General features: G+C 39.4%; 1 protein-coding gene across 1 annotated transcript in view; it reads left to right on the top strand.

Moving 5' to 3' along the window:
- The first annotated feature begins 955 nt into the window (after nt 1-955).
- The window catches only part of LOC107694660 (calsyntenin-2-like), a 209991-nt gene continuing 200855 nt past the window's right edge, over nt 956-10091 (top strand). The window contains exon 1 of the mRNA XM_016494346.1: nt 956-1186. Within this exon, the coding sequence (XP_016349832.1) occupies nt 1114-1186 (73 nt within the window). The 5' untranslated portion in view covers nt 956-1113. The remainder of the gene's footprint in view (nt 1187-10091) is intronic.

The following is a 10091-nucleotide window of genomic DNA, read 5'->3' as shown; positions in this document are numbered from 1 at the left end:
GAACAAACAGTGTGAGAATTTTACAACTTTGGTTTGCAGCCTTTGATGTCCACCAAGTTGTCTGTCTGTAAGTCGGGTTACATGGTAACCACGATACACCAAAATACTAGAAATAATTCAAATTGCTTTTGTATATTCCTAAAAATACTGATAACCACCATAATTGTACAGGTGATAAAACACAAAAACACCATCAGGGTAACACAGGTTATTTACACATAAATATAATGTGCATTTTCAGTGGATTTTCACCATAAGCTATGTGCTACTTAATACTTTCTACTGGCAAAAAACATAATTTTACAGTATTTTACAGTAAAATGTTACATGTATTATATTTTTCACTGTATATGATAAGGTAACTTACAGTTAACCAATTAAACATTTTAATAATAACTGTGTATTTGCATTTTTGTAATAAGATTTTTTTTTACTGTATATGAAAGTTTTTTATATTCTAGGATTTACAACTACTTTAGGTCATTTTATCATAATTTTATCATAGCCAATGAAATGCAAACATGATTATGAACCATAGAGAAAAATTCCCAGCACTGTTGTTTTTGTTATTGTTATTCATTTTTAATGTGAAAAATCACAGATGCCCACCTTGGGAGGAGTCTTGTCATTGGATTAAGATAATGATAATATCAATAATAAATGAAAGGGATGTTTGGACAAAATACTGTGCGTTTATACTGGGCTGCCTCAGTCTGAAAAAATTAAAAGAAAGAAATAGTTTAAAAAACGACCAGTAAGCACAAAGGTAAATCAATGTCTAATATCACTTTTAAAACATGAAAAATACCAAATAAAAAATTTACCAGAATAGTATTTAGACAGGGAGTGAATAAATGCTTTATCATGGGTCAAGATTAATTGCTCGGGGAGTGACGTAGCAGCCTGATCCTGGGGGTTTAACTCGCGCAACGCGCAGACACACAGACCGCGTTACCTCGTGCGCTCGGACCGCGTCTCGCGCAGCTGGGAGTTCACTAGCGAGACTTCAGTTCACCGTCGTTCAAGGACAGATAAAACCAAAGAGTGGTGTTTTTTCAGATTAACAGAGGAAGAATTAGGTCATCGCGTTCTGGTCGAAGTGTTGGTCTCATCATGAAGATGTGCGTGATAACAGCGATGCTTTTCCTGGTGCTCTCCGGGCAGTGCGGCATCCTGGCTGGGAAAGGTAAGGCAGATTGGACAACTTGGAATGTCACCGCATGAAAAGAAACGCCTGGCACTTAGATTAGTGTGTCTTAGATCATATGTGATCAATTACTCTTAGTTTGCAGAATTCACAGCGGCAGTGACAAGCTGAGAGTGTCTTAAATCAGGTTGGCAAGACATATGCCCTTATGTAGTACAAGTTTGTCTTTCCTCCGTTTTCTTAATGATGAACCTTTATTTAGCACACTTCAACGAGATCATCAGCATCTTTTGAACAAATCTAAATGTTTTCATTACTATAGGAACAATACAGACTGTGAATCATATATTTACGGTTTCTCAGCATGAGTCATAATAGAGCTATTTTCCTTCATCAATATTTCATTGACCTTTAAGGCGCATTTCTACTGATATTACCTGCTATTTTCAATGACTGCATAGTGTATAAGACCTCAAGAGCATAAAACATTCGATTTTCCATTGCTCCCATGGAAAAAAGCTGTTAATGTGTTTTGGGATGATACGTGATAAATTACAGTCAGATTGGATCATGCAGACTAGCAATGAAAGGCTGACAGTGGCATTTCAGGTTGGCAATGAATCTTCCCTTATCGAGTACACATTCATCCATTAAGAGCTGATAACTTGTTTTTGTTTTTCCAGTTTTTATTTGTTTTTCTATCAGTATGAGTTTAACATGCATGATGATGACCCTTCTTTTAGGACACCTAAATAAAATCACAAGTGTCTGCTGAGCAAGTCGACGTGTGTTCCATTCATTTAAGTATTGATTATGACATAAATCTGGATGTTTTTTTTGCAACAAGAATAATTCTCCTAGATTTTCCTTAATTTCCTTCATATGGTGCCATAAGTCTGAGGAACCTGTGCCCATGTTTTTATAATATTTGGATTTTGAGATGACAGGTGCTTTAGAGGCCCAAGAAGAGATTTTGTAAGGGCATTTTGGCTTTTGTAAGTTTTTCTTTGGTTGCTAAGGTGTTCTGACTGGTTGCTAGGGTGTGTCTATGAAGTTTTTAGGATATTTCTGAATGTTTTCTTTCTGGTCCCCCTCAAGTTTCTGTGACATTTTGATATGGACATATGAACCCTCTGACCCCCTTTCAATTTAAGTCTTACGTTTTTTTTGGGCATTTCGTCACCAAGCAGGCGTACAGTACATCCATCCATCCAATCTTTAATAAAAGTCATAGATCACCTCTCCTCAATAAGCTGTTATTCATGGCTGTAGCACAAACAGTAGCACAATGAGTTATGTGCTTTAGTTTTGGGTGACTAAATAATAATAATAATAATAATAATAATAGTGATGCTCTGCCAAGTCACTATATCCAATAATAGAGCCTGTGATTTCTTTTCAAAGCATGAGTCTGAATATAGCCATTTCCCCTCATCAATATTTCATTGACCTTTATGGTACATTTCTAGTGATCTATCTGCTTGATCGGTTTAATTTATGATGCTGGTAGTAACTGCATTTCTTCTTAATATTTTCCATAAGGCTCAATGAGGTGTTCAGTGGCTGCATAGTTCTTAACACTTCATGAGTGTAAAGCCGTGGATTTTTTTCATCGCTGCCATGGAAAAAGCGGCTAATGTGTTTGTAGGAACACAAACATTGAGATAAGAGATCTAATTGTGTCTCTGGGGCAGTGATGAATATGGAGCAGCTCAGTTATTTGTTAGTGCACAAGTGGTATGCTTTAGATGATATGTGATAAATTACAGTCAGATTGGATCATGCAGACTAGCAATGAAAGGCTGACAGTGCCATTTCAGGTTGGCAATGAATCTTCCCTTATCGAGTACACATTCATCCATTAAGAGCTGATAACTTGTTTTTGTTTTTCCAGTTTTTATTTGTTTTTCTATCAGTATGAGTTTAACATGCATGATGATGACCCTTCTTTTAGGACACCTAAATAAAATCACAAGTGTCTGCTGAGCAAGTCGACGTGTGTTCCATTCATTTAAGTATTGATTATGACATAAATCTGGATGTTTTTTTTTGCAACAAGAATAATTCTCCTAGATTTCCTTAATTTCCTTCTATATGGTGCCATAAGTCTGAGGAACCTGTGCCCATGTTTTTATAATATTTGGATTTTGAGATGACAGGTGCTTTAGAGGCCCAAGAAGAGATTTTGTAAGGGCATTTTGGCTTTTGTAAGTTTTTCTTTGGTTGCTAAGGTGTTCTGACTGGTTGCTAGGGTGTGTCTATGAAGTTTTTAGGATATTTCTGAATGTTTTATTTCTGGTCCCCCTCAAGTTTCTGTGACATTTTGATATGGACATATGAACCCTCTGACCCCCTTTCAATTTAAGTCTTACGTTTTTTTTGGGCATTTCGTCACCAAGCAGGCGTACAGTACATCCATCCATCCAATCTTTAATAAAAGTCATAGATCACCTCTCCTCAATAAGCTGTTATTCATGGCTGTAGCACAAACAGTAGCACAATGAGTTATGTGCTTTAGTTTTGGGTGACTAAATAATAATAATAATAATAATAATAATAATAGTGATGCTCTGCCAAGTCACTATATCCAATAATAGAGCCTGTGATTTCTTTTCAAAGCATGAGTCTGAATATAGCCATTTCCCCTCATCAATATTTCATTGACCTTTATGGTACATTTCTAGTGATCTATCTGCTTGATGCAATGAAAGGCTGACAGTGGCATTTCAGGTTGGCAATGAATCTTCCCTTATCGAGTACACATTTATCCATTAAGAGCTGATAACTTGTTTTTGTTTTTCCAGTTTTTATTTGTTTTTCTATCAGTATGAGTTTAACATGCATGATGATGACCCTTCTTTTAGGACACCTAAATAAAATCACAAGTGTCTGCTGAGCAAGTCGACGTGTGTTCCATTCATTTAAGTATTGATTATGACATGAATCTGGATGTTTTTTTTGCAACAAGAATAATTCTCCTAGATTTCCTTAATTTCCTTCTATATGGTGCCATAAGTCTGAGGAACCCGTGCCCATGTTTTTATAATATTTGGATTTTGAGATGACAGGTGCTTTAGAGGCCCAAGAAGAGATTTTGTAAGGGCATTTTGGCTTTTGTAAGTTTTTCTTTGGTTGCTAAGGTGTTCTGACTGGTTGCTAGGGTGTGTCTATGAAGTTTTTAGGATATTTCTGAATGTTTTCTTTCTGGTCCCCCTCAAGTTTCTGTGACATTTTGATATGGACATATGAACCCTCTGACCCCCTTTCAATTTAAGTCTTACGTTTTTTTTGGGCATTTCGTCACCAAGCAGGCGTACAGTACATCCATCCATCCAATCTTTAATAAAAGTCATAGATCACCTCTCCTCAATAAGCTGTTATTCATGGCTGTAGCACAAACAGTAGCACAATGAGTTATGTGCTTTAGTTTTGGGTGACTAAATAATAATAATAATAATAATAATAGTGATGCTCTGCCAAGTCACTATATCCAATAATAGAGCCTGTGATTTCTTTTCAAAGCATGAGTCTGAATATAGCCATTTCCCCTCATCAATATTTCATTGACCTTTATGGTACATTTCTAGTGATCTATCTGCTTGATCGGTTTAATTTATGATGCTGGTAGTAACTGCATTTCTTCTTAATATTTTCCATAAGGCTCAATGAGGTGTTCAGTGGCTGCATAGTTCTTAACACTTCATGAGTGTAAAGCCGTGGATTTTTTTCATCGCTGCCATGTAAAAAGCGGCTAATGTGTTTGTAGGAACACAAACATTGAGATAAGAGATCTAATTGTGTCTCTGGGGCAGTGATGAATATGGAACAGTTCAATTATTCGTCAGCGCACAAGTGTAATATCTGTCAGTAGGCCTACCTGTGCGCCCTGATTTACTTTCCTTAGAAGTATAACTCCTTGCTTGAGACTGGGCTCTTCCAGTGTAACAGATTGGCGAATCAGGGAATTGGAACCTTGAATATTTGCATATCAATTTTCTGGGTTCTCGCACGCCATAAAATTTTGAACGCAATGGAAAAACGAGTTGAAAATTAAAGTCCTTTATGCATGAAGAGCTGCAAAAGGTGAACATGGCATTCAAATAGAAGGAATAGAATAGAAATATGAGGCAGAATCGCAAATATAAACCAATCATTAAATATAAGCCGTCCACATTATGACTCAACACTTTCATAGGAATGATATGACATTTGAAAACCTTCCAAACCTGATATGTCTGGCAGATTGCCTTCAAAACTCTGCCGCTCCAAAAAAGAGGGATTTCATCAAAATTACATCAGAATGCTATTGTAGCATTGAATTCACTAGCGGTCTGGCTTACCTCGGAGTGCAAAACAGTTTATTTTAGACGTAATCACATCACCATATTATAATTTCAGTGTCACTCTTCATGTTTACATTATTCATGTTATGTGAATCTCAATCTGCACACAAGGTTGCTCGTACTGTCTTTACTTGTATGGTTGCGTATTCACAGATATACATTTTTTCAGTATGTGTGTGTTTGAACCGAAGCAATGATCTTGGCGTAGTTAGTGCACTGCGCTACCAGATGGATTTTGTAACATGTAGAGCTTGACCACTTTTATTAACAATCAGCATATTTTGATGTTGACAAGGCCGTGTGTTATTTTGTCTGAGAATCAGAGAGTATTTCTAAAACTCAGAGTCTTGGAGAGAAAAAGAGATTCGGAGTTTGGCTTCAGCATGCGGAGTACACAAGAAAAGGACAAAGCAGAAAGACAGCAGTGACAAATAAGGGTAGGTCTGTAAAAGCAGGCTGAGATTTATGCTGGCCTTTTCAGAGAAAGCACAGAGTTATCCCAGAGCTAAATAAATTGGGTTGCTGATCTGGAATAGATGCATAACTTAGGATTTCATGCTGCGACCTAAGAACATCAAGCTTAGGGGAAAGCAAAGGCGTTCTCTTTTTTTTGCATCACTGCCGTTGTTCGGGGAGCAAAGCGGAACATTGAAAACACTTGGCTAAGTGGACCACAGCTGTTAGATCCGTCTTAGTCTGTTGTTTCCTGAGATCTAGCTTTCTTTTTGTCTTTTTTGTCTCAATGTGGCTTCTCAAGGAGCATGCCAATCTTCAAGCCAGAATGCCATGCAAATGCTCAACTTAATTTAAACGTTAATTACCCAGCATGCATCATTAGCGTTGGTGTGATGAGCGGCAGGGAGGGATGAGGGGAAAAGAAAGGGAGGGGACGACAGGAAAGAGCTGCATTTGGAGGTAAGATGGGCCCTGTCAGTGGCGCTCTCTCGCCAGCTGGTCAGATGGCACCAGTCTCTCCCAGAGGTCAGTTCTGGCCAATCTGCACAGGAATAACACTGGATGCTCTTCCACACGCACACACTTGCACAGCTGTAGTTCTGCTCGGAAGCATTTCTGAATCATGAAGTTCAGAACAAGTATTAACACATTAGTAACCCCCCAAAATAAGATTTTGTCATCATTTACTCATCCTCATGTCATTACAAACATTTACAACTGTCTTTTTTCTGTGTAACACAAAAGTAGAATTTTTGAAAAATGCCACGTTTTTTTTTTTTTTTTGGTCCATATACAATATCTTCTTTTGTGTTCCACAGCAGACAGAAATTTAAACAGGTTTGGAACAGCAGAGTAAACGATGACAGAACTGTGAACTTTCCCTTTAACTTATACATGCAAAGTCATAGATACACATGCACGCTCCCACCACAAATAGAGTGTATTTTCTCTTCTCAGTGTGGCTGATTGCTTGGTGTTATGAGCCTCGTGCTGGTGGTGGAGCTGTGGGACCCTGCTTGTATTTGCTGACCGTCTACGAGAAGTGGGCTAGTCCCTGAGATTCAGTCTCAATTAAATTGCTCTAGCTCCAGAGAGAGAGGGATTCTGGGACGCTGTCCTCCAGCTTTCCTTCTAATTGCCTGCGCTGGGTCCCAGCGAGCTGAAAACTGGCTATTGGGTGAACAGGGAGCTCATGGTGATTGGGTACGAGCGTGTGTAGGTGTTTGCATGGCCGTATGTTACCGAGCGGCGGATCGTGACTGTTCCCTTGTATGATGCATGTCTTTCTTTAGAAGTGAATGCGAGTGAATGGATGTAATCACAGTGTTTACAATGGCACGCTACAAGATGGATTACTTCCAGTAGGCCGCGAGACAGAACCCGCCTCTCTGGGCGAGAGATTGAATGTAGCGTAGTCAGAAAGCATCATGTTGGAATCCTGTCCTCCATCTTTCTAAACATTCTCAGCCAGTGGTTCGAAAACCCAGAGAAGTCTCTGAAACATCTATGCCACGTTATTATCAAACAAGACTTATTGTGTAGACCTGCAGCACTGTCACTCACTGACCTCTGGTTTTGTGCTGCACTGAACTCGCTGTGCTGAAAAGAAGCTAAACACATGGAAGCAGCAAACATAACTCATTCCTGTCCTCCTTTAGGTACACCTTACCATAGCACCTTTTTAAGGGCAACATCTCTGCAGTATATGCTGCTCTGACCTTTTGCCGTTGTAGGGCAACCCATACTCCATGTTTCATTGAAGAGGACTCTAAACCTTGTCTCAGTCAGCTTGCCATTTGTACAACTTGGAGTAAAGACATTGTCTGATGACCTGCGATGATTGGATCAAGCTACAAGCTGCTAGCAGCTCTCTCAGAATCTTGGAAAGAAGCAGCATACATCTTATCTTTCCGGCTTGATCTGTGGAAATACTCTGTCTGACCTTCTGTGGTGACAGGATGGCCAAAAGAGAGAACCAATCAGTGGCTTTAATAGAACTCGGGGCCAGGTACAGAACACTGCCAAGACTACACTGCAAAGGTCTAGATCAGCAAGGCCATACTTAGATGAGTCTTGAAGAATCTGGCCTGATACTTGCAGCAGACATGTTTTTGGAATGCTGCTTCATTTTTTTATGCCATTGTGTTTTTAGGAAACAGGCATCGATTGGAAACAGAGGTAGGCAACTCTGTCCTGCAGAGTTTAGCTCCAGTTCTAATTAAACACACCTGTCTGTATTTCTAAAAGGTTTTGGTTAGGTTTTTCAGGTGTTTGATTAGGATTGGAGCCAAACTCTGCAGGACAGTGGACCTTGAGGGACAAAGTTGTCCATCCCTGCCCTACAACTACTGTAGAAAGATTTATTGCATGGCTCTTCAACTATTCAGATTATCTCTAACCCTGAGCAAACTTACCCGAACTAGCAAATCATGTCTTCAGAATTACTTACAAATTACAGACAAGTGGGTTAAATTGAAATTAGTACTAAAGTATACAGGACACTGGCCATCCAGGACTGGAGTTGAATAGCCCTGATCTATTGTATCAGTTAGTTTTTTTAATTCTTATTCTTCTAGGTGGGATTCTTTGGCAGCCGTATTAATTATACATCAAGTAATAATGATCGGTGGTGGTCCTAAATATGCCTTTAACTTTGGATTTTTCAGAAGAAACCCTATAGCACCACTGCCAATTTAATAGGTTTTTTTTTGTATTATCTTTTTAAATAACTTTTCAACCACTTTGCCTATAAACAAAATTCTTTTTTTTTCTTCTGATGATGATTGGCTGCCTTGTAAATTTTTTTTTTTCACTGCTACTTCTACTTTTGTCCAATTCCTATACAAATTGGGTCAGAAGATTGTTGGACCGGGCTGCTCAAAAATGACTGAACAGATTTTATATTTTTGCTACTATTACAGAGAGGCACCCTACCAAACTGAATGTGGCTTTTAGTATGCTAACCAGTTTTCTCTTTGACATTCTCAGTAGCACATCATTGGTGTAGAGTGGAGATTTGGTCTTTCAAAGGTATGGTCAAGCCCCATAAAACACAACTTATAAACCATTTTATTTTAAATCTGAAGTACACATACATCATATTATCTGAACCTTTACACTATTGAAACGTGTGGTCCCCTATGCATGGTTTGCAGTTGTATTATTTAGTTGCTATTGCTAAATCTGGAACAATTTTAAGAGGTTTCCGTGAAACTGCGGCACTCCACTATCCCCCAAAGCATTTCCTTAGAAGTTAAGTCACTGTTTGCGTGGTTAGGCTGCAGTGGAGGATATGGCTTAATTTGATGCTTTTGCAGATATTGCCTTTTCAGTTTCTTCCAGCTGTCAGTGGAAAACAGCCATTTCTACCCTGCAGACTAATTCTTACATAACTCACAGCATTTGATCCCCTCTGCCCATCCGGGTAGGATCGAACACCGTGCCGATCTGATTCCAGCAGAGCCTATTTTAATTGAGCGGTTGGTGGATATTCTTGTAACACGCTGAGGGAATGCAAGATGCAGGCGCTGCCCTTTGTGTTGTTTGGATGCTCCGAGAAGGCTTGGAGTTTTATCTTTGGCTCATAAATGAGTTAGGAGGATGTTAATGTTCCACGGGTGCAGGAGACACCCAGGCTGTCAAACTGCAGGTGTTTGTTTTAGATGGGAGCAGCTGGGGTACCGCCCCCTCCTTCCTCCCAGGTGGAAAAGCGCAGCGTCAGGGTGTGTGGCTCCTGATCTTTTCTCTCACTTGTGCAAACACACACGCAGTGACTGTTGGGACTCAAACAGAGATAATGTGAATTCACTTTGCTGGGTTTTAATTACAGCCAGGATCTGCACACATCAGCATAAAATATGAATGCAGGTGCGACGTCTCTGTTTCAGTAGATGAGTGTGAGTGTGTTTGAGTTGTTGGCTCTAGGAGAGAGTGTGTGAGAGAGAGAGTGCACACTGGCACAAAGAGAGATTAAAAAGAGACAACCACTATTGGTCTGAGTGTTTTCATATGTGTGACGCCTGTCATATGACTGTGCTGACTGAAGCTGAAATCAATAGTGCATGCCACAGGCTTCTCGCCACCGCTGCAGGAATGAAAATGCTACAAAGGCACAAGCAGAGCGCGAATGGGAGTTTTTGGGGTGC

Source organism: Sinocyclocheilus anshuiensis, unplaced genomic scaffold, assembly GCF_001515605.1.
Source record: "Sinocyclocheilus anshuiensis isolate Anshui unplaced genomic scaffold, SAMN03320099.WGS_v1.1 scaffold1638, whole genome shotgun sequence".
Classification (NCBI taxonomy): Eukaryota; Metazoa; Chordata; class Actinopteri; order Cypriniformes; family Cyprinidae; genus Sinocyclocheilus; species Sinocyclocheilus anshuiensis.
The sequence above is the reverse complement of the archived record's forward strand: the minus strand, read 5'-3'. Positions and strand labels throughout refer to the sequence as shown.